Source organism: Notothenia rossii (genome assembly GCF_949606895.1).
Source record: "Notothenia rossii genome assembly, chromosome: 4".
NCBI classification, from domain to species: domain Eukaryota; kingdom Metazoa; phylum Chordata; class Actinopteri; order Perciformes; family Nototheniidae; genus Notothenia; species Notothenia rossii.
In genome coordinates this window covers 95364095-95388468 of record NC_136902.1, presented here as the reverse complement: position 1 = coordinate 95388468, position 24374 = coordinate 95364095, and the positions used below count along the sequence as shown (strand labels likewise).

At 46.1% G+C, this 24374-nt stretch overlaps 2 protein-coding genes across 8 annotated transcripts in view; one reads left to right on the top strand and one right to left on the bottom strand.

The window, feature by feature from the left end:
* Positions 1-13696, top strand: part of iws1 (interacts with SUPT6H, CTD assembly factor 1) — a 29040-nt gene extending 15344 nt beyond the window's left edge. The window contains exons 8-17 of one of the 4 annotated variants that reach the window (XM_079678549.1): positions 322-472; positions 1505-1587; positions 1795-1924; positions 3689-3806; positions 6998-7109; positions 8369-8425; positions 9323-9379; positions 9871-9982; positions 10685-10846; positions 12460-12600. In XM_079678549.1, coding sequence (XP_079534675.1) covers positions 322-472; positions 1505-1587; positions 1795-1924; positions 3689-3806; positions 6998-7109; positions 8369-8425; positions 9323-9379; positions 9871-9982; positions 10685-10810 — 946 coding nt within the window. In that variant the 3' untranslated portion in view covers positions 10811-10846; positions 12460-12600. Of the gene's footprint in view, positions 1-321; positions 473-1504; positions 1588-1794; positions 1925-3688; positions 3807-6997; positions 7110-8368; positions 8426-9322; positions 9380-9870; positions 9983-10684; positions 10847-12459 lie in introns of all 4 variants that reach the window. The other 3 variants (XM_079678548.1, XM_079678551.1, XM_079678550.1) reach the window with 3 other exon arrangements.
* Positions 13697-18422: 4726 nt separating this feature from the next.
* ostn (osteocrin) overlaps positions 18423-24374 on the bottom strand; it is a 16938-nt gene continuing 10986 nt past the window's right edge. For all 4 annotated transcript variants that reach the window (XM_079678616.1, XM_079678615.1, XM_079678617.1 and 1 more), the window contains 2 exons: positions 21196-21425; positions 18423-18551 (listed from right to left, as the gene is read on the bottom strand). In XM_079678616.1, the coding sequence (XP_079534742.1) occupies positions 18464-18551; positions 21196-21425 (318 nt within the window). In that variant the 3' untranslated portion in view covers positions 18423-18463. The remainder of the gene's footprint in view (positions 18552-21195; positions 21426-24374) is intronic.

The following is a 24374-nucleotide window of genomic DNA, read 5'->3' as shown; positions in this document are numbered from 1 at the left end:
CACACACACACACACACACACACACACACACACACACACACACACACACACACACACACACACACACACACACACACACACACACACACACACAACATCTAGAAAGGATGCATGGAAGCTGCATGTGTTTACAATAAGAAGGTAGTGGACGGGGAAACAACGAGCAGGACTCTCCCTGCACTTCAAAGCATTGAGAGTGTGTTCTGTGTTTGCAGTATGAGCATGATGTCAGACTTCAAAGCATTGAGTGTGTGTTCTGTGTTTGCAGTATGAGCATGATGTCAGACTTCAAAGCATTGAGTGTGTGTTCTGTGTTTGCAGCATGAGCATGATGTCAGACTTCGACGTCATGCTGGCGAAGAGGAAGGCGATGAACAGCCGGAAGCGCAGAAACCGGGACGGAGGAACGTTCATCAGCGACGCCGACGACGTGGTCAGCGCCATGATCAGCAAGATGAACGAGGCCGCAGAGGTACCCGCCACAATAAGAGCCTCGGAGCCGCAATAAGATTTTGCCCGCCACAATAAAATCCCCTCCCCGCCACAATAAAAGCCCCTCCCCGTCACAATAAAAGCCCCTCCCCGTCACCCGTCACAATAAAAGCCCCTCCCCGCCACAATAAAATCCCCTCCCCGCCACAATAAAAGCCCCTCCCCGTCACCCGTCACAATAAAAGCCCCTCCCCGTCACAATAAAAGCCCCTCCCCGTCACCCGTCACAATAAAATCCCCTCCCCGCCACAATAAAAGCCCCTCCCCGTCACCCGTCACAATAAAAGCCCCTCCCCGTCACAATAAAAGCCTCCTCGCCACAATAAAAGCCCCTCCTCGCCACAATAGAAGCCCTTCTCCGTCATAATAAAAGCCCCTCCCGTCACAATAAAAGCCCCTCCCCGTCACCCGTCACCCGTCACAATAAAAGCCCCTCCCCGCCACAATAAAAGCCCCTCCCCGTCACCCGTCACAATAAAAGCCCCTCCCGGTCACAATAAAAGCCCCTCCCCGTCACAATAAAAGCCCCTCCTCGCCACAATAGAAGCCCTTCTCCGTCACAATAAAAGCCCCTCCCCGCCACAATAAAAGCCCCTCCCCGCCACAATAAAAGCCCCTCCTCGCCACAATAGAAGCCCTTCTCCGTCACAATAAAAGCCCCTCCCCGTCACAATAAAAGCCTCCCCGCCACAATAAAAGCCCCTCCCCGCCACAATAAAAGCCTCCTCGCCACAAGAAAAGCCCCTCCCCGCCACAATAAAAGCCCCTCCCCGTCACAATAAAAGCCTCCCCGCCACAAGAAAAGCCCCCCCCCGCCACAATTATAGCCTCCCCCGCCACAATTAAAGCCCCTCCCCGCCACAATTATAGCCTCCCCCGCCACAATAAAAGCCCCTCCTCGCCACAATTAAAGCCTCCTTGCCAGAATAAAAGCCCCTCCCCGCCACAATAAAAGCCCCTCCCCGCCACAATAAGAGCCTCCCGTGATACTGACCGTGTTTCTCTCTGACAGGAGGACCGCACTCTGAACGCTCTGAAGAAACCGGCGTTAAAGAAACTCACGCTGCTGCCGCACGTGATCCTGCACCTGAGGAAGTAAGAGCTCCTGAAACCCATCTCCTGCAATGAAGTGGGGAAGATGTGACGTGACCCCCCGTCTGTGTGTATTCATGTGTATACACGTTTGTAGAATAGGTTTAAAAACATAGAAGACTTGAGACGATGAGTAATCTGTTTGAGTGTACGACGCAGCAGCTCTGCCTCCTGAACCGAGCGGTGCTGACCGTGCTGTGTTTCCCTCAGACAGGACTTGAAGGAGACGTTCATCGACAGCGGCGTGATGTCGGCCATCAAAGAGTGGATCAGTCCTCTCCCAGATAAATCTCTCCCTGCTCTGAGGATCCGAGGAGAGCTGCTGCGCATCCTGCAGGAGGTGACTCCATCTGGGTTCAAGATGATCAGTGACTTTATTACTGTACAAGCTCAGACATGGCAGATGCAGGCTAAGCTAGCAGCGTGCGCAGGCTAAGCTAGCAGCAGATGCAGGCTAAGCTAGCAGCAGATGCAGGCTAAGCTAGCAGCGTGTGCAGGCTAAGCTAGCAGCGTGCGCAGGCTAAGCTAGCAGCGTGCGCAGGCTAAGCTAGCATCGTGCGCAGGCTAAGCTAGCAGCGTGCGCAGGCTAAGCTAGCAGCGTGCGCAGGCTAAGCTAGCAGCGTGCGCAGGCTGCAGGGACGTCACACGGATGCACACATAGCTAAGAGACCATGAGTACAAAAGAAAAGCAAGATGGAAACGTTATCACACAGTAATGTATTCACAGCCCGCAGTGAGCAGTGTTATTTCACGTCTTGGTGGGGAAGACAGAGAATACTTCAAAGCACCAACATCAAAATGTATCTACAATATTTACAAAAATAGTCACAGCGCTTTCATGTCCAGAGGGTTGGCTGTGCCATAGAGTCTGGGGGCTATTCCCTACCTTTGTTCAAGAGCGTGGTCTTTAAATCTGAGAGCATACTTTATGGATTTCACGTTCAGAATATGTATTTCTTTCCTTCAAACCCTGTCCTCGCACTCAAATAGTGCCTGCTTGCACTTAGACTTGCTCTGCTTCTGCTCAAGCTGTACGCTCTCACTCAGATATATTGCTGCTTACAGCTTTCCTGTGTTCCAGCTTAAAACCTTCTCCTCGCACTCAGGCTGTTTCTGTGCGCTCGTGAAATGTCTGCTCTCAGATTTCTGCTGTGCGCGCTCGGATCTTTTGTGCAACAACCCTCACAACCACTTTTAAAAGTTAGCGTTGAGCCCTGAACCCCTATAACAGAGGGCCTCAGCGTCGACCTCCGAGGGTAAGGGCTGCAGCGAGGCGGTCATTCTGCGGAAAAGAGCACCCGACAGGCAGATCAGGAGCCCGACGCTAAGAGAAGTCCGTTGTTACCGTTTGAACCACGGAGCAGAGGCAGGATCTGCTTCAATAGCGTTTTTGAAGAGCTTTTTGATTACAGATTTGAAAACATCGCTGCTTGCTTTAAAAGTAGTTCTTTATGTCAGACCTCGGGAAGTATCTAGATATCCCTGCCCTAAAGCCAAAGGAACTGAATATGTGTCGCCGTTTGATGTCTATGTCTGGACCGCTGCGTACAAAGGAGGGTTTCTGCCCCGTTACTTCTGCATGCAGTTACATCGACCGGACTTCTTTGTGCAGATGTGAGCGTCCTTAGCAACGGTCAATAAGTCCTTAGCAACGGTCTGTCTGTTTTGGATTAACAACGTGTCACGTGTTCTGAATTGACCAATCAGAATCGAGTATTCAACTAAGCCATGTAATACATTGATATAAGAACGATGTGACGACAGAATCTCCTCTCCCCTCGTTAGGATGCTCCCTCGTTAGGATGCTCCCTCATTAGGATGCTCCCTCGTTATGCTCCCCTGTCACTAAGTGTTTCCTGTGACGTTTCCTCTCGTTAAGGATGCTCCCTCGTTAGGATGCTCCCTCGCTATGCTCCTCTCTGACTAAGTGCTTCCTGTGACGTTTCCTCTCGTTAAGGATGCTCCCTCGTTAGGATGCTCCCTCGTTATGCTCCCCTGTCACTAAGTGTTTCCTGTGACGTTTCCTCTCGTTAAGGATGCTCCCTCGCTAGGATGCTTCCTTGCTATGCTCCTCTCTCACTAAGTGCTTCCTGTGTGTTTGCAGCTGCCCAGTGTGAGTCAGGAGACTCTGAAGCACAGCGGCATCGGGCGCTCCGTCATGTTCCTCTACAAACACCCCAAAGAGTCCAGAGCCAACAAAGACCTCGCCCTCAAACTCATCAGTAAGTAAGGAATCCTCAGGGTTGCTGTTGGGAACATCCTGAGTGTCCTCCTCCAACATGAGCCGAAAGGGCAGATCTGCTGGCACTAACAATGTCTCCTGCTGTGGAGAACACCCTCTCTAGGGACAGAGGTAGCAGATACAGCCAGGTAGCGCTTTGCTACCATGGCAACATAAGGATGGCGTTTGTAGTAGCTTTGGCTCGGTCTGAACTTGTTGCGAGTGGTGGAGGCTTAAATGCTAGCGGGAGTTGGGTTTGCACTTCAGTCTTTTTTTCTTTTGGTACCGGTGATATTCACGTTCGGGTGATGCCTTTTCAAATGAGTGTGCAAGTTTGATGTATTGCCAGCCGCGTAACCAATGTTAGTTGAACAATGCCGACAAACAGCTTTGGTTCGGTCCACCTGTCTTTGTCCGTCATCCTTGTACGTAACTGCGAAACCAAAATGTTCCCAAACCGGAGACTTCAATGATGCTGGAGGATTTTCGAGCTCAACTTTATCTGCGTTCGCCATTTCGACAGTTCCTCAAATTACTGACTACATTTGAACGCATCCCTGGGACCAGCTCTCATAGTATGCCTCTCGTCCAATGAAATGACTTGGTCGATCTATAGAGTGGCGAAGTCCCTCCCCTTCCAGTGGACCTCCATCGGACAAGTCAATGGAGAGAGAAAGATTATCTTTCGATCCCGTTTGAATTGTGCCACGAATTACACACATGATGTTTGTCAATTAAAAAAAAAAAAATGTGTCGTAAAACTGTGAAGTAACACATTTGTTTGTGTGAAATGCTGAATGAACTACATCTCTGGTCTCGCAGAACAACACACGTGACGTCACCAAGATGGCCGTCACTACTGTCTTGTCAACAAAACGATTGACTGCCCTCACTATCACCACAGTGAGACACGTCCAGAAGAATGTCATGCTGCCTGCCTTCCTTTGATTCTCTCTGAACTGCCTGATCTTTTTCATGTTTAATGTCAACCATTTGTGCAGATAGCATGAAGTAGAAAAGATCGCCGAGGCTAGCGTTAGCGTTAGCATTTCTCCCCCGCGCTTAAACGGTGTATTATAGAACGATCACACCGGTGACAGTACTCTTCAAAGGGTTCACGAAATATGACTACTACTCTTACTGTTGAACATGTTGGGTTACTTAATGTCACTTCATGTTAAGGATAATAAAAATGACAAGGCTGTAATGCTAACTAACGTGCTAGCTACTAGCTAGGTAGCTAACTTGATCCAGCCACTCCTGGTCCTTTCATCAGACGGGAAGCGAAAGAACGAGCAAGACCCATTGCTGGTATGATAACAACCTGGTGCTAAGCACACAAGCATCTTGTTAAAGTTATCTGATCTTAGCCGGCGCCATATAGATATAATCTATCTCTTAGTGGAGGAAAACAGTTATGACATCACTTACGCGACTCTGGGATTTGTAGTCTTTCTAGTTGCGTATTTCTCATAGTCTTATATTTCAACAGTTTTACGACAAACTGTGACTTTTTTGACATGGAAATGATTTTTTAAGATTGACAAACATTTGTGTAATTCATGGCCCAATTCAAACGGGATCTAGAGATACGTTTTCTCTCTCCATTGACTTCAATACATTATTTTTCAGAAATAAGGTCCCATGGAGCGGAAGTAGATGGGCGGGATGAGTGGGGGTTAAAGGTCATAATCTGATGTATTGATCTGCTCAGATGAGTGGGGGTTAAAGGTCATAATCTGATGTATTGATCTGTTCAGATGAGTGGGGGTTAAAGGTCATTCTGATGTATTGATCTGTTCAGATGAGTGGGGGTTAAAGGTCATTCTGATGTATTGATCTGTTCAGATGAGTGGGGGCTAAAGGTCATTCTGATGTATTGATCTGTTCAGATGAGTGGGGGCTAAAGGTCATTCTGATGTATTGATCTGTTCAGATGAGTGGGGGCTAAAGGTCATTCTGATGTATTGATCTGTTCAGATGAGTGGGGGCTAAAGGTCATTCTGATGTATTGATCTGTTCAGATGAGTGGGGGTTAAAGGTCATAATCTGATGTATTGATCTGTTCAGATGAGTGGGGGTTAAAGGTCATAATCTGATGTATTGATCTGTTCATATGAGTGGGGGTTAAAGGTCATAATCTGATGTATTGATCTGTTCAGATGAGTGGGGGTTAAAGGTCATAATCTGATGTATTGATCTGTTCAGATGAGTGGGGGTTAAAGGTCATCCTGATGTATTGATCTGTTCAGATGAGTGGGGGTTAAAGGTCATTCTGATGTATTGATCTGTTCAGATGAGTGGGGGCTAAAGGTCATTCTGATGTATTGATCTGTTCAGATGAGTGGGGGTTAAAGGTCATTCTGATGTATTGATCTGTTCAGATGAGTGGGGGTTAAAGGTCATAATCTGATGTATTGATCTGTTCAGATGAGTGGGGGTTAAAGGTCATAATCTGATGTATTGATCTGTTCAGATGAGTGGGGGTTAAAGGTCATAATCTGATGTATTGATCTGTTCAGATGAGTGGGGGTTAAAGGTCATAATCTGATGTATTGATCTGTTCAGATGAGTGGGGGTTAAAGGTCATAATCTGATGTATTGATCTGTTCAGATGAGTGGGGGTTAAAGGTCATATTCTGATGTATTGATCTGTTCAGATGAGTGGGGGTTAAAGGTCATAATCTGATGTATTGATCTGTTCAGATGAGTGGGGGTTAAAGGTCATAATCTGATGTATTGATCTGTTCAGATGAGTGGGGGCTAAAGGTCATCCTGATGTATTGATCTGTTCAGATGAGTGGGGGTTAAAGGTCATTCTGATGTATTGATCTGTTCAGATGAGTGGGGGCTAAAGGTCATTCTGATGTATTGATCTGTTCAGATGAGTGGGGGTTAAAGGTCATTCTGATGTATTGATCTGTTCAGATGAGTGGGGGTTAAAGGTCATTCTGATGTATTGATCTGTTCAGATGAGTGGGGGCTAAAGGTCATTCTGATGTATTGATCTGTTCAGATGAGTGGGGGCTAAAGGTCATTCTGATGTATTGATCTGTTCAGATGAGTGGGGGCTAAAGGTCATTCTGATGTATTGATCTGTTCAGATGAGTGGGGGCTAAAGGTCATTCTGATGTATTGATCTGTTCAGATGAGTGGGGGCTAAAGGTCATTCTGATGTATTGATCTGTTCAGATGAGTGGTCTCGGCCCATCTTCGGCCTCACGTCGAACTACAAAGCAATGACGAGAGAGGAGAGGCAGCAGAGAGACCTGGACCAGCAGATGCCTCAGAAACAGAGACTCAGGTAACACACACACACACACACACACACACACACACACACACACACACACACACACACACACACACACACACACAGTAAATGTGATCTGAACCAGTGTTTCCTTCACCTGGAGAGGAAGGAACCCTCAAATCTGAGGAATGTCATCACGTGTAACCATGAGCCAATCAGCAACCAAGGTAACCCCCCCCCCCCCCCCCCCCTTATCACCTGAATATCCCCTATACCTCATTCACACCAACGGTGTTTCAGGGCCGGTTCGGAGCTTGAAAAGCACCGGTTTTTCCTGTTCACACCGCAGCGGAGCAGCCTCTTAGCTCCGGAATCCGGTTCATTTCGAGCAACAAAAAATTGTCCGGCCAGAGCAAAAGCACCGCATAGGTACCACCGCTGCAACTCCTGAACAACAACAACAATCCCGCGTTTTATCCAGTTTGTACAACGATGGAGAAAGTTAACAAGCAGCAGTGGTCCACTGAAGAGACCAGCTACCTGCTGGGGATCTGGTCCACTGGAGAGACCAGCTACCTGCTGGGGATCTGGTCTTCTGAAGAGGTGCAGAGGAAGCTGGAGCACAATCGGCCATTGTTGTTGTTGTCTGTGTCAGCTGTGAGGGGTTTCCGCGCGGTTTGGCTTTATGAAGCAGGCACGCAAACGGTTACGTCATGACGCAAACGATGACGCAATGACGCAGCACCAGTCGGACTCTGGGCGGTGTGAAAAGAGCCGGAGCTAAACCGAAGAACCGGTTCTGAACCTGAAAAGCTCTACGGAGCTTGAACCGGAGTTGCTTTGGTGTGAATGAGGTACGAGAGCACCTTTGAGTTCTTTGTAACCAAATGTGTCTCAGAGGGGCGTGGGGAGGGGCTCCTTATTTTCATCTGAAGTAACAGACAGAGAATCAGCACTTTGGAAACAGGGCTGAAACAGAGGGGATTATGGGTAATGCTGCAATGATCTGTTTGGTGTTTCAGCCAATCAGAGACAGGAACACACGTATGTCCTTCCAATAGAAGCTGCTTTAATGGTTTTCACATCATGAGCTGTGAAATGTTCTGACCCAGAACCTGAGAGCAGCTCCGCTCTGACCGGCTCTCACACAGAAACCTGACCATCGTTTGATTTCATCTTCCTCTTTCCATCATCACATGTTGAGTTCCTCCTGCAGCCCCTTCTTCATCCTCCTCCTGATTTACTCTCTGATTCCCTTCCTCTTCATCTTCCTCCTCCTCCTCTTCATCATCCTTCCTCCTCCTCCTCAGTAAGCCTCAGAAGGTGTTGAGAGAGGAGGAGCCCGACGTCTTCTCTCCACCAATCAGGTTCAGTTATTCTCTGCATGTTTGCAGTGGGGTTTGAAAGAGCCACATCAGCATTAAGGTGGCACTCAATGGGCCGGTTATATCTTTAAGACTATATCAAAATACATATGTAAATATATAATGTATTATGCCTCTGCATTGGATTATTCTGGGTTAGGGTAATAACTTCATCATTAACTACGTCTGAAAGCAGAAGTCTGGGGCAAATAATTTCAAGTCTCTTCAGTGTGCACGTCACAAAATGAATTTTTTTTTTTTTAAAGTAACATTTTGAAAAAAAAGACAAATTCTAAGAAAAAATATAAATTTGAGATGCATTGTGGGACATGTAGTTTATGGGCGATGTGCTTCTGTAAAGCGGCATATCTCTGCAGATAAAGAAAAGGCTGCACTATATTATTATTAGCTTACACACAATTAAGAGACTCGCTTTGATAACGTCTGCATACTAACGTGAAGCATCACTTCTGCTGTGTGTCATGTATATCATATATCAGGTTGGATGCTCTCATTGGCTCGTTGTGGTTTTGATGCTCAACTTGTCGTGATGCGTGAAATGACGGTTTGCTTCTTGCTTGATATTTTGTGATAACGAGGTTCAGCAGTCGAGCTGGCTAACGTCTGAGAGCTGGAGAAGGCTGGTGTGTGTGTGTGTGTGTGTGTGTGTGTGTGTGTGTGTGTGTGTGTGTGTGTGTGTGTGTGTGTGTGTGTGTGTGTGTGTGTGTGTGTGTGTGTGTGTGTGTGTGTGTGTGTGTGTGTGTGTGTGTGTGTGTGTGTGTGTGTGTGTGTGTGTGTGTGTGTGTGTGTGTGTGTGTGTGTGTGTGTGTAATATTTAGAAACCCAATCAGAAGCTCTGGATCTGGTTATTGATCCAACCTGTGCTCTGTGTGTCTGCAGCTCGGGGGGGCAGACGCCTCGCAGGGATCTGGAGAAACAGCTGACCGGAGAGGAGAAGTGAGTTCCTGTTCACACCTGTTCACGTTTTTAGTACAAAAACCAATTTTAACCTTTTTTTTACTATAAAAAACACCATCAAAATATTTAATATGAATATTAGTGTCAACTTCCAACTCTTTATTATTTATCAATGTTCATTACTGTTCACGCTGTGTTTGTTTACATGATGCCTTTGTTCTTCTGAGTTATTGTCTCGTTATCAGTCTTGTGTCGTCAAAGATTTTTATCAAGGATTTTCCTAACTGCATATTGAAGCAGCAGCGCCCCCTAGTGGACACCAGCGATGCAAATACAATACGGTTAAGGCAGTAAAACATGTAAACAAGTCAATAAGTAAGTTATTGAACATGTATTTATCATCGCAGTTGATCATTACAAATCTACAAATGATATAGAAGCTGTTTGAGGTAGAACACCAGGCGCCAGGATGTAATCATGTACTGAGCATAAGTATTAGGAAAAGCTATATGATACCCTCTCCTCCTCAGAGCTCTGAGACCAGGAGACCCCGGGTTCTGCGCCCGCGCCCGCGTGCCCATGCCCTCCAACAAGGACTACGTGGTGAGACCCAAGTGGAACATCGAGATGGAGTCAAACAGGGTGAGCATGACGCTTTGTGCTCTGTGGGGTGAAGAGAGATCTGTTCTTAGATCACAATGTTCCGGTTAACGTCTCCTCTCTCCTCGCCTCCTCTCCTCGCCTCCTCTCTCCTCTCTACCTGAGAGTTAGAGTTTCAGCTTATAGATGTTTCTGTTCGAGTGCTGACAGTCAGAAGCCCTTTCTCAACTCTAATGTTCCCCTCTCTCCTCGACTCCTCTCTCCTCTTTCCTCGACTACTCTTTCCTCGCCTCCTTTCGAGGAGAGAGGAGTCGAGGAGAGGGAGAGAGGAGGGGAAGCAGCAGGCGGTTAGAGAAATGAGAACTCCTCTCCTCTGAGCGGTCATTTTAAAGAGATGTCCATTAATGATGACAGGAGGCACAGCAGCCCACACACACACACACACATACACACACACACACACACACACACACACACACACACACACACACACACACACACACACACACACACACACACACGGCGCGCTGACATCGATTTTCAGGTCACTCCCAGAGGACCGAGGAGTCGAGGAAGCAGAAATTAGAGAATTGAGAAAGGGCTATAGTGTAGCCACGACTGCTAGCTTGGAACAAGGGGAACATGCATTTAAATGAAGTGGTTAAACATCAGCTGATCCCAGAGACCTGGTTCTGGTTTGGTGCTGGTTTTGGTCACAAGCTGGCCTGTGATTGGTCCTCTCAGAAAGGCAGTAAGAAGGGCATCAGCCGATTGGAGAAGCACAAGCGACGCATCGCGGACCAGAGGAAGCTGACGCGCCTGCAGGGAGCCGTGAAGATCAGCGTGGAGGGCAACAGGATGCCTCTGTAGCTGCTGGTGCAGTTCCTGCTGACGCCTGCAGGGGGCGTAAGTCCTGCTGCATGGTGTGCAGGAATGAGTCCTGAACTGGACATGAGTCAGCGCTTCCAGTTCCCTCTGCAGTGGTTTAATGAATGTGGTTATAGGTTGTTATCCTGGAATAAAGTCTGTGGTTAACACAAGCTGAAGAGATTTAGATTCTACCATCAGTGAATACCCCACAAAGTGTCTGAATGAGACGACTAAACGTCATCACGCGGTGGTGACGTGAAGTCATGTGACCGTGCTGTAGTTCCTTTATAGCCCAACATTAGCCTCCTTTAGCTTAGCGGTGGTGACGTGAAGTCATGTGACCGTGCTGTAGTTCCTTTATAGCCCAACATTAGCCTCCTTTAGCTTAGCGGTGGTGACGTGAAGTCATGTGACCGTGCTGTAGTTCCTTTATAGCCCAACATTAGCCTCCTTTAGCTTAGCGGTGGTGACGTGAAGTCATGTGACCCTGCTGTAGTTCCTTTATAGCCTAACATTAGCCTCCTTTAGCTTAGCGGTGGTGACGTGAAGTCATGTGACCGTGCTGTAGTTCCTTTATAGCCCAACATTAGCCTCCTTTAGCTTAGCGGTGGTGATGTGAAGTCATGTGACCGTGCTGTAGTTCCTTTATAGCCCAACATTAGCCTCCTTTAGCTTAGCGGTGGTGACGTGAAGTCATGTGACCGTGCTGTAGTTCCTTTATAGCCCAGCATTAGCCTCCTTTAGCTTAGCGGTGGTGACGTGAAGTCATGTGACCGTGCTGTAGTTCCTCTATAGCCCAACATTAGCCTCCTTTAGCTTAGCGGTGGTGAGGTGAAGTCATGTGACCGTGCTGTAGTTCCTTTATAGCCCAGCATTAGCCTCCTTTAGCTTAGCGGTGGTGACGTGAAGTCATGTGACCGTGCTGTAGTTCCTCTATAGCCCAACATTAGCCTCCTTTAGCTTAGCGGTGGTGAGGTGAAGTCATGTGACCGTGCTGTAGTTCCTTTATAGCCCAACATTAGCCACCTTTAGCTTAGCGGTGATGACGTGAAGTCATGTGACCGTGCTGTAGTTCCTTTATAGCCCAACATTAGCCACCTTTAGCTTAGCGGTGATGACGTGAAGTCATGTGACCGTGCTGTAGTTCCTTTATAGCCCAACATTAGCCTCCTTTAGCTTAGCGGTGGTGATGTGAAGTCATGTGACCGTGCTGTAGTTCCTTTATAGCCCAACATTAGCCTCCTTTAGCTGAGCGGTGGTGACGTGAAGTCATGTGACCGTGCTGTAGTTCCTTTATAGCCCAACATTAGCCTCCTTTAGCTTAGCGGTGGTGACGTGAAGTCATGTGACCGTGCTGTAGTTCCTCTATAGCCCAACATTAGCCTCCTTTAGCTTAGCGGTGGTGACGTGAAGTCATGTGACCGTGCTGTAGTTCCTCTATAGCCCAACATTAGAACCCACTCACTAACCTGTTGGTGTTTTGATGCTTTTGTGAAGTTAGTTCTTAGTGTTTTTAACTCTGCATGAGTCTAAAGTGACATGTGCTGAAGAGACACGCTTACAAACACACATTAATCTCCACACGTGTGTGTTACCTTTCTGATCACGTTAGCATGGTTTCTAATCCGATGTTCTGTGTCTCGTTGCAGCTCGGCCCCCTGAAGAAGGGGATGTCTCGCGTTGATAAACAGATGAGGAGGATCGCAGATATTCGACGCATGACGAAGCCGGGCCACGCTGTGAAGATCAGCGTTCAGGGGAACCACATGCCGCTCTGATTTTAGATCCTTAGCGTTTAGTATTCTTTATTTTGTATGTGTTTGAATATCCCCAATTATCTCCTGCTGCTCCTCCTGAGGTCAAATCACAGAGAAGAAGTGATGAAACATTCAGAGTGGATTCCAAAATGATCCTCAGAATCAGAGATAGCTCGATGCTAACATAACGGGTTCATTAGATGTTCCAGTATTATTTTATGTTAGCAGTTAGCTCCAATGCTCTAGCTCTAAGGTAATGTTAGCTGCTAGCTACGTTAGCTTCAGCTCTGTGTTAAGTAACCTTGTCAAGTTAGCATACTAATGTTAGCACACTAGCTACATTAGCCCAAGCAAGGAGTTAACTGATGTTAGCACACTAGCATCATTAGCTCAAACTATGTTAGCACACTCGCATCATTAGCCCAAGCGAGGAGTTAACTAATGTTAGCACACTAGCATCATTAGCTCAAACTATGTTAGCACACTAGCATCAAGAGCTGAATCTTGGAGTAATGTTATCAGTTAGCTACATCAGGTTGAGCTCTAAATATACTAATGTTAACATATTAGCTTCACTAGCTCCAAGGTAAATGTTAGCATCGTTAGCCACGTTAGCTCTATATTTTTAAAGGTTAAATCTTGTTTTAAGGGAATAAAACTTTAAAAAGTCGATTAAGGGCAGAAATAAAGAGATTTCTCCGTGAAGCTGGTTTTAGAGTGAGAAACCTTCGATAACAACAAGCCTTTAGGGATCACTTGTATCCGCCCACCTTCAGGTTGATAAATCAAGTGAAAGTGACGTAGAGCCTCACTAAAGTGCCTGTGATGACGTTAGATGTTACCTCATGACGATACTGCTGATTGAATACCTGTGATGGTTGATTTAGAAACAGATAATGAGGATCATTTCGGGACATTTTGAGTTTTTCTATCCTTCATTTTTCTCTAAACTTTTCTAACGTTGGATTTGAAAACAATTTATTTTCCCCGACGATGTTTTTTTGTTTTGTTTCTGAAAGAGAAGGCGTTGCTCCTTTTTGTCCCTCCTCTGCTGCCGTAGCGTCTGTACAGAAGTCTGAAAGCTGTTCTGATCAGGTGAAACTTTTCTTAATAAAAACTCAGAAACTCACCTGTGCCTCGAGCTCTTCTTTATAAAAACTACCTTAGACTCTCGTTTACACCTGGGGTTCATTAACACCTGGGGTTCATTAACACCTGGGGTTCATTAACACCTGGAGTTCATTAACACCTGGAGTTCATTAACACCTGGAGTTCATTTACACCTGGAGTTCATTAACACCTGGAGTTCATTAACACCCGGAGTTCATTAACACCCGGGGTTCATTAACACCCGGGGTTCATTAACACCTGGAGTTCATTAACACCCGGAGTTCATTAACACCTGGGGTTCATTAACACCCGGGGTTCATTAACACCCGGGGTTCATTAACACCCGGGGTTCATTAACACCTGGAGTTCATTAACACCCGGGGTTCATTAACACCTGGAGTTCATTAACACCTGGGGTTCATTAACACCTGGAGTTCATTAACACCCGGGGTTCATTAACACCTGGAGTTCATTAACACCCGGGGTTCATTAACACCCGGAGTTCATTAACACCCGGGGTTCATTAACACCTGGAGTTCATTAACACCTGGAGTTCATTAACACCCGGGGTTCATTAACACCTGGAGTTCATTAACACCTGGAGTTCATTAACAGCCGGGGTTCATTAACACCCGGGGTTCATTTACACCTGGAGTTCATTAACACCTGGGGTTCATTAACACCTGGAGTTCATTAACACCTGGGGTTCATTAACACCTGGGGTTCATTTACACCTGGGGTTCATTAACACCTGGGGTTCATTTACACCTGGGGTTCATTAACACCTGGGGTTCACTAACACCTGGGGTTCATTTACACCTGGGGTTCATTAACACCTGGGGTTCATTTACACCTGGGGTTCATTAACACCTGGGGTTCACTAACACCTGGGGTTCATTTACACCTGGAGTTCATTAACACCTGGAGTTCATTAACCCCTGGGGTTCATTTACACCTGGAGTTCATTAACACCTGGAGTTCATTAACCCCTGGGGTTCATTTACACCTGGAGTTCATTAACACCTGGAGTTCATTAAGCCCTGGGGTTCATTAACACCTGGGGTTCATTAACACCTGGAGTTCATTAACACCTGGGGTTCATTTACACCTGGAGTTCATTAACCCCTGGGGTTCATTTACACCTGGAGTTCATTAACCCCTGGGGTTCACTTACACCTGGGGTTCATTAACAACTGGGATTCATTTACACCTGGGGTTCATTAACACCTGGGGTTCACTAACACCTGGGGTTCATTTACACCTGGAGTTCATTAACACCTGGAGTTCATTAACCCCTGGGGTTCATTTACACCTGGAGTTCATTAACACCTGGAGTTCATTAACCCCTGGGGTTCATTAACACCTGGAGTTCATTAACACCTGGAGTTCATTAAGCCCTGGGGTTCATTTACACCTGGGGTTCATTTACACCTGGAGTTCATTAACACCTGGAGTTCATTAACCCCTGGGGTTCATTTACACATGGGGTTCATTAACAACTGGGATTCATTTACACCTGGGGTTCATTAACACCTGGGATTCATTTACACCTGGGGTTCATTAACACCTGGGGTTCATTAACACCTGGAGTTCATTTACACCTGTGGTTCATTAACACTTGGGGTTCATTAACACTTGGGGTTCATTTACACCTGGGGTTCATTTACACCTGGGGTTCATTTACACTTGGGGTTCATTAACACTTGGGGTTCATTAACACTTGGGGTTCATTTACACCTGGGGTTCATTTACACCTGGGGTTCATTAACACCTGGGGTTCATTAACACTTGGGGTTCATTAACACTTGGGGTTCATTTACACCTGGGGTTCATTTACACCTGGGGTTCATTAACACCTGGGGTTCATTTACACCTGGGGTTCATTTACACCTGGGGTTCATTAATAACGGGTTCATTTACACCTGGGGTTCATTTACACCTGGGGTTCATTAACACTTGGGGTTCATTAACACTTGGGGTTCATTAACACCTGGGGTTCATTTACACCTGGGGTTCATTTACACCTGGGGTTCATTTACACCCGGGGTTCATTAACACCTGGGGTTCATTTACACCTGGGGTTCATTTACACCTGGGGTTCATTAACACCTGGGGTTCATTAATAACGGGTTCATTTACACCCGGGGTTCATTTACACCTGGGGTGCATTTACACCCAGGCTTCATTAACACCTGGGTTTCATTAACACCTGGAGTTCATTTACACCTGGGGTTCATTTACACCCGGGGTTCATTTACACCTGGGGTGCATTTACACCCAGGCTTCATTAACACCTGGGTTTCATTTACACCTGGGGTTCATTAACACCTGGGGTTCATTAACACCTGGGGTTCATTTACACCTGGGGTTCATTAACACCTGGGGTTCATTAACACCTGGGGTTCATTTACACCTGGGGTTCATTTACACCTGGGGTTCATTAACACCTGGGGTTCATTTACACCTGGGGTTCATTAACACCTGGGGTTCATAAACACCTGGGGTTCATTAACACCTGGGGTTCATTTACACCTGGGGTTCATTTACACCTGGGGTTCATTTACACCTGGGGTTCACTTCCTGTCTCTTGGTGTAAACCCACAATACGTCTCTTATTTATTTATTAGTTTTATCGTCAGAGTTTATAGATTTTTTATCTTCACAGTCTACTGTATATTTTAGACTCCCCTCTCCTCGACTCCTATTTCCTTGACTCCTCTCTCCTTGACTCCTAACCTTAACCCATTTATTTTGTATCCCCAAAATGAAGTGTTTCTATAGAAGATGGAACGCACATCGTGATCACATGTCTTGATGATCGTACCTGTAACTCTTCAGTTTATTGATCCGTTATCAAACGTGTCTCAGTCGACTTTCAGAAGAAATTAAACTCCGCTGGCAGCGTGATCGATTTTATTGTTTTGAACAAGAACAGTGAAGAGAAGCTTTGACAGAAATAGAGACTCAAAGAAGGATCAATCATGAGTGAATAGTTGCATTTGAATGTGGTGTAAATACGTGTCTTCACGGTATATTGTTTCTTATAAATACTAATTCCTTGTACATTCTGATTCAGTTCATCAAGACTTGAGAGCAAACACACTTTCCTTCTGATCAACACGTTTGATCTGATTTAGCTGGTTCCTGATAGGATCATTCAAAATGCTAATGATGGGAATTACGGCCCTTTGAAGGGAGCCGGATCTCATGGCTCCGTTCCTTCCCGAGAGCCGTTCAAAAGAGCCGTTTTTTTAAGGGGGCGGGGCTAACTTGTTAATCAGCAAAATATTCACCAGGATAATGATTGACTGTATCGCCAGAAATCTACTTTTACTCACAGAAAATGTATAACTTGCTTCATCTGTCAGCCAAACTATACTCAAGCAGCGCTACGCCATCATCATCTAGGGAACATTTGCATTCAGGAAAGCAAGTCGCTGTAAAGGCGAGTAGATTCATGGCAGACAGCGAACCAACGGTAAAAAGAACGGCTCGGTTCCCTTCGTTCGTACCAAAGAGCCGTTCAAAAGAATCGGAACGGTGTGACCGACACATCACTAATTCAAAATTCACTAAAAGACGTATAAAAGTTCTCCTTTTAATCAACAGTTCCTCAAATGACCAGCAGGTGCTGCTCAAATGAAACTACATCAAAGAGGCCCTATTTCTTCTGTGGTGTCCCTCTCCTGAAATGTGTTCTATAGGTGTTGTTAGTGCATGCAAACGGCCTGCAGAGGCTAAAATCCCAAGGTATGACACTTTGGATCCACCTGAACACCAGAGGGAGTCTTTGATCGAAGTCATTAAGAATCTGTTCGATGAGCGTTTATTTTTGAAAGTCTTATTGTTTTGGGTTTCGGAGCAGAGAAACCACCGGAGACAGAACCTCGATTCACGTGATCAGCGTCGAGGCGAAGAAGCCTCCAGTCAGAAGAGAGGGGGGGGGGCTGTGTGGTGGTGCATTCAGGGACAATCTGAAACATACTGTAAGGAAGTTCTGTTATAACTGTCGGGGGTGAACGTTCTCGTGGCCGGAGGCGAGGACTCGGAGGGTTGGACTGAAAAGGTGAGAAATTATATTTGTAAAAATATGAAAAGCAGGATTTAAAATAATAATCAACTTCAGGTTGAATGTGTCGTGATAGAAGAAGATCGTGGATTCTTTTTTTTTCTCAAAATGTTGTGCAAAAAACTAAAGTAATGGCATCAAAATACTAAAAGTACTCATTACGCAGAATGAAGTCCGTAATATTATTGTCTTATATTAAATATGAATTGATATTTTCATCACACGCTCAATTTAACTGCTTCATATACTGCTGGTGTTTATCCTTTATTCATCTAGAGTAATCTGTATAAATATTCCTCATCAGTCAAGTTAAAGCAGTTTTTGAACACATCTTGTTGAGTAGAGACATCTCTGAGAAGTTAAAGTAAAAAGAAATGAAACATGTAATCCATCTAAAGGTCTTGAGTTCAGTGGAGGATTTTAAATCTGTTTTAAAAAGTGAAGTTGTTTCCATTAAGACATAAACCGCATATTTTGGTCCTGACTTCCCTTGGTAAGTTTACAGAGCAGCACCTGAATGCACCATCACTGTGTGGGGGGGATTGACAGGTGGGCGTGGCCGTCAGTGATTGGCTGTTTCATGCATCGTGGGGATTCTTCTGCGGAGAAAGAAAGACGTTTTAATGTTTTTATAATAAACTTTGAAGGAGCATTTCAGTGTTTTCTGATGACGTACCTGTGCAGAGGGGGCGGGGCGTGCAGAGGGGGCGGGGCTTACTATCCTCGACCGTTCGGGAGGCGACTCATCCCGATCCGGTCGACTGGGGGCAGGTTCACTCGTTGCCGTGGCAACTCTGATACCTTTCTGCAAAGATAATAAGGAGATAAACATCTTAATGATTTATGAATAATATGCAACGTGAGCAAAATATATAAAAATATATCGAGAGTCATGAGGTCGTATTTTGGTGGTGGGGATCTACACATAATAACATGTACGACTAGTATGGTTTTATTTTGGACGGACTATAATATGACTTTTTTAAATGTTCAACAAACTATACTCTGACTTTTTTCTAAATATTTCAACATACTACAATGTGGGGGAAACTTCTGAAGCAATTGGAGTCAGGACTCAGAGAGACATGAGGAGAGCTGGAGCTCTGATGGAGTCAGGACTCAGAGACACGAGGAGAGCTGGAGGTCTGATGGAGTCAGGACTCAGAGACACGAGGAGAGCTGGAGCTCTGATGGAGTCAGGACTCAGAGAGACATGAGGAGAGCTGGAGCTCTGATGGAGTCAGGACTCAGAGAGACACGAGGAGAGCTGGAGCTCTGATGGAGTCAGGACTCAGAGAGACACGAGGAGAGCTGGAGCTCTGATGGAGTCAGGACTCAGAGACACGAGGAGAGCTGGAGCTCTGATGGAGTCAGGACTCAGAGAGACACGAGGAGAGCTGGAGCTCTGATGGAGTCAGGACTCAGAGAGACACGAGGAGAGCTGGAGCTCTGATGGAGTCAGGACTCAGAGAGACACGAGGAGAGCTGGAGCTCTGATGGAGTCAGGACTCAGAGAGACACGAGGAGAGCTGGAGCTCTGATGGAGTCAGGACTCAGAGAGACATGAGGAGAGCTGGAGCTCTGATGGAGTCAGGACTCAGAGAGACACGAGGAGAGCTGGAGCTCTGATGGAGTCAGGACTCAGAGAGACACGAGGAGAGCTGGAGCTCTGATGGAGTCAGGACTCAGAGACACGAGGAGAGCTGGAGCTCTGATGGAGTCAGGGCTCAGAGACACGAGGAGAGCTGGAGCTCTGATGGAGTCAGGACTCAGAGAGACACGAGGAGAGCTGGAGCTCTGATGGAGTCAGGACTCAGAGAGACACGAGGAGAGCTGGAGCTCTGATGGAGTCAGGACTCAGAGAGACACGAGGAGAGCTGGAGCTATGATGGAGTCAGGACTCAGAAAGACACGAGGAGAGCTGGAGCTCTGATGGAGTCAGGACTCAGAGAGACACGAGGAGAGCTGGAGCTCTGATGGAGTCAGGACTCAGAGAGACACGAGGAGAGCTGGAGCTCTGATGGAGTCAGGACTCAGAGAGACACGAGGAGAGCTGGAGCTCTGATGGAGTCAGGACTCAGAGAGACACGAGGAGAGCTGGAGCTCTGATGGAGTCAGGACTCAGAGAGACACGAGGAGAGCTGGAGCTCTGATGGAGTCAGGACTCAGAGACACGAGGAGAGCTGGAGCTCTGATGGAGTCAGGACTCAGAGAGACACGAGGAGAGCTGGAGCTCTGATGGAGTCAGGACTCAGAGACACGAGGAGAGCTGGAGCTCTGATGGAGTCAGGACTCAGAGAGACACGAGGAGAGCTGGAGCTCTGATGGAGTCAGGACTCAGAGACACGAGGAGAGCTGGAGCTCTGATGGAGTCAGGACTCAGAGAGACACGAGGAGAGCTGGAGCTCTGATGGAGTCAGGACTCAGAGAGACACGAGGAGAGCTGGAGCTCTGATGGAGTCAGGACTCAGAGACACGAGGAGAGCTGGAGCTCTGATGGAGTCAGGACTCAGAGAGACACGAGGAGAGCTGGAGCTCTGATGGAGTCAGGACTCAGAGAGACATGAGGAGAGCTGGAGCTCTGATGGAGTCAGGACTCAGAGAGACACGAGGAGAGCTGGAGCTCTGATGGAGTCAGGACTCAGAGACACGAGGAGAGCTGGAGCTTTGATGGAGTCAGGACTCAGAGACACGAGGAGAGCTGGAGCTCTGATGGAGTCTGGACTCAGAGAGACACGAGGAGAGCTGGAGCTCTGATGGAGTCTGGACTCAGAGAGACACGAGGAGAGCTGGAGCTCTGATGGAGTCAGGACTCAGAGACACACGAGGAGAGCTGGAGCTTTGAGGTCAAACACTGACGGTTTATTTGGAGCTTCGGCCGGAGAATTCACAAGACATGTCACGTGACCACGGTCTGACCACATGGTAGGGATGCCAAATCAATTCTGAAGACCCCTTCCTCTCGTACGATGTTTTAACTAGTTACGCTGAGTAATCAACATTCTTCAAGAGAGAGACTAAACAGCTGAGGACACTGAATCACAGTTGTTGTCTCTTATGGCTCGGGGTCATCTACGACCCGAGAAGGATGTGTTCCAGGTGTCCTACAACAATAACTATTTCTGACCGAGAGCTGCCCGGTCACAAACTGGAAACATCAACAACTTGCTAGAGCAGCCCCTCCTCAAGGGAGATAGCGGCTGCTCGAGGTGGAGCATCTGTGTCAGAGGGTGAAAGAGGACACTAGGGCAAATCATTCCCTGACACTGTGACTGTTTGACATTTTGAACATGCTATACTTTGAATATTTGAAATGTTGTATATACTATACTTTGACTTTTGTTATTTTTCAACATACTATGACTTTTTGACATGTTCAGCATACTTTACTATGAATTTTGTAATCAACATGTGTTAGTGCTGAATATATAAATATATGTATAAAGTACCTCTGCTTGGTCGCGCCCTGTTTGGTTTCCATGGAGCTGATTGACAGACGGTCCAGAGGGGCGCTGTTGCCGGGGAAACTCCTCTTCCTCTTCGGTTCCATGACATCATTCTCCATCCTCACCAGTTCGTCCAATCGCAGCAGCTTGGCCGTTAGCTCCTCCCCCTCCTTCACCCCTCCATGACGGGGCCGGAGACCCCCTAGTGTCCTGGAGATGGGCCGGTCTAAACGCTGGAACACAACATATAACTCTTTAAAGTAGAGACACTACATACTGGTATACACCTGAACATCAGCAGGAGAGGACTCTTTAAAGTAGAGACACTACATACTGATATACACCTGAACATCAGCAGGAGAGGACTCTTTAAAGTAGAGACACTACATACTGATATACACCTGAACATCAGCAGGAGAGGACTCTTTAAAGTAGAGACACTACATACTGATATACACCTGAACATCAGCAGGAGAGGACTCTTTAAAGTAGAGACACTACAGACTGATATACACCTGAACATCAGCAGGAGAGGACTCTTTAAAGTAGAGACACTACATACTGATATACACCTGAACATCAGCAGGAGAGGACTCTTTAAAGTAGAGACACTACATACTGATATACACCTGAACATCAGCAGGAGAGGACTCTTTAAAGTAGAGACACTACATGCTGATATACACCTGAACATCAGCAGGAGAGGACTCTTTAAAGTAGAGACACTACATACTGATATACACCTGAACATCAGCAGGAGAGGACTCTTTAAAGTAGAGACACTACATACTGATATACACCTGAACATCAGCAGGAGAGGACTCTTTAAAGTAGAGACACTACATACTGATATACACCTGAACATCAGCAGGAGAGGACTCTTTAAAGTAGAGACACTACATACTGATATACACCTGAACATCAGCAGGAGAGGACTCTTTAAAGTAGAGACACTACATACTGATATACACCTGAACATCAGCAGGAGAGGACTCTTTAAAGTAGAGACACTACATACTGATATACACCTGAACATCAGCAGGAGAGGACTCTTTAAAGTAGAGACACTACATACTGATATACACTTGAACATCAGCAGGAGAGGACTCTTTAAAGTAGGGACTCTTTAACACAGTAACGCCCTCCTCTGTAACTGGGCTCCTCGAGTGTTTTCTATAAGGGAGTTTCTCCGTATAGAAAACATTTGTCTCTCCTGCTGTGGATGTCTCAGTTTCTCACTTCCTGTCTCACGCTCAGGTGTCTTCAGACTAAACAGAAAACAGCGCCAGGCGCTTGTCTTGGCCCTCGGGATGATGTGATAGGAGGAGATCTGCTGCAAACACATAGTCTCATTGACTGCAGTTACTGTTACCATACTGTAACAATACATTCACACACAGCATCAAAAGTACTTTGTATTATTGAGGCATTCATCTGTTTCTCTTTAGTGTTGCAGCTTCCACAGGTGGTGCTCATTTAAAGATCTTACTTCAATATTATTTTGCACTTTTTTAATCAATATTGATACTGTATGTGTGTGTGTGTGTGTGTGTGTGTGTGTGTGTGTGTGTGTGTGTGTGTGTGTGTGTGTGTGTGTGTGCATGTGTATGTGTGTGTGTGTGTGTGTGTGTGTGTGTGTGTGTGTGTGTGTGTGTGTGTGTGTGCGTGCGTGCGTGCGTGCGTGCGTGCGTGCGTGCGTGCGTGTGCGTGTGCGTGTGTGTGTGTGTGTATATGCAGAGCCGGCCCGACCCAATAAGTGACATAAGCAGCCACTAAGGGGCCCCCTAGCAAAAATAAAATAATCTCAGTACACCGTCGCCGTGATAAGTATGTTTAATTAATTGTGTTAATATGCCTAGATTGCCTACTCTCAGAGTCATGTATTATATAATACATTAACCGTGCTTTACCTGAACCTCATCATGACACTAGAGAGGACGGCAGGATTGTAATTTCCCGTGTTCAGTGAATGCAACAGAGGCAAGACACCAGACCAACCAGAGAGTTGAATGGAAATAAACATCTGTCTTATTGGCTGACAGGTACCTATCCTGTGAGCTGTGACAATGTTTAAAATAAACTGTCAGTCGGACTCAGAGTTTTTGAAGATGGACATAAGTAAACATTTGTTCTTAAAAAATACCACAATTCTCAAGCGGTGGCTCACACAACAACCCCAGAGCCACCACTTGAGCCAGGAGAAATTACAGCGACGTTGACATTACTTTGAATCGCGCGGGTAAGCTAAACCGTTAGCAAGTAGCTATAGCTACCCAGATATATTAAATAAACACTTTGTCATATAATCTAAATGTAATGTTTTTTAGGGTTACCTGGTGATTTCAAAGAAAGCTCTCTGGGAAATGTTGACTTACTGTTCGACATGAAGCTAGAAGCTACCTTACAGTACACAGTTGATCCTGAGTCCTGTCAGTTAAAGTGTTTCACAGTTAGCTTAGCTAAGCATCAACCTAGCACTGAAATATATGGATGTTATTTGACAGTATTTCTGAGAAACAGCTGAAATGGTGGCATGCCACTGCTTTACGTGTCGACAGCATGTTTGAACGTATTTGCAGCAGTAAATCTGGCTGTTTGAACACTGACGTTGCCATAACAACACCTGAATTTAAATGTGTAACCTCTTTTTGAGACAGATTTTTGCATGAAATGATAATTCTTCTGAATGATATGATATTGACAGTTATTTTCTATGTGAACATTATGAGATGGACAGCCAGAGAGAATAAATGAAATCAGTTTTGAAATACTATATGACAAAACAAGAATACAGTTTAAAAGGGGAGTGATTTGTAAAATATAAGAAAAATAACATCTGTTTCCAGTTGTGTTTCATATGGGTGTTGAGAGAGGTATCCATAGATCTCTTCATGTTGCTCTCAAAGTGCACTAGATTGATGCTTTCAACTTCAACATTTAAAAAAAAATCTTCCCGGGGGAGCATGCTCCCGGACCCCCCTAGAGGAGGTGAGGACCCCCCTTAGAGGAGGTGAGGACCCTCTTAGAGGAGGTGAGGACCCCCCTAGAGGATGTGAGGACCCTCTTAGAGGAGGTGAGGACCCCCCTAGAGGAGGTTGGGACCACAGTGTTTACATGCTTATTTATACAATATGTGTGCTCATGCTAACATCATAAGACAAAAGTTGGTTTTGTGTTGTCTG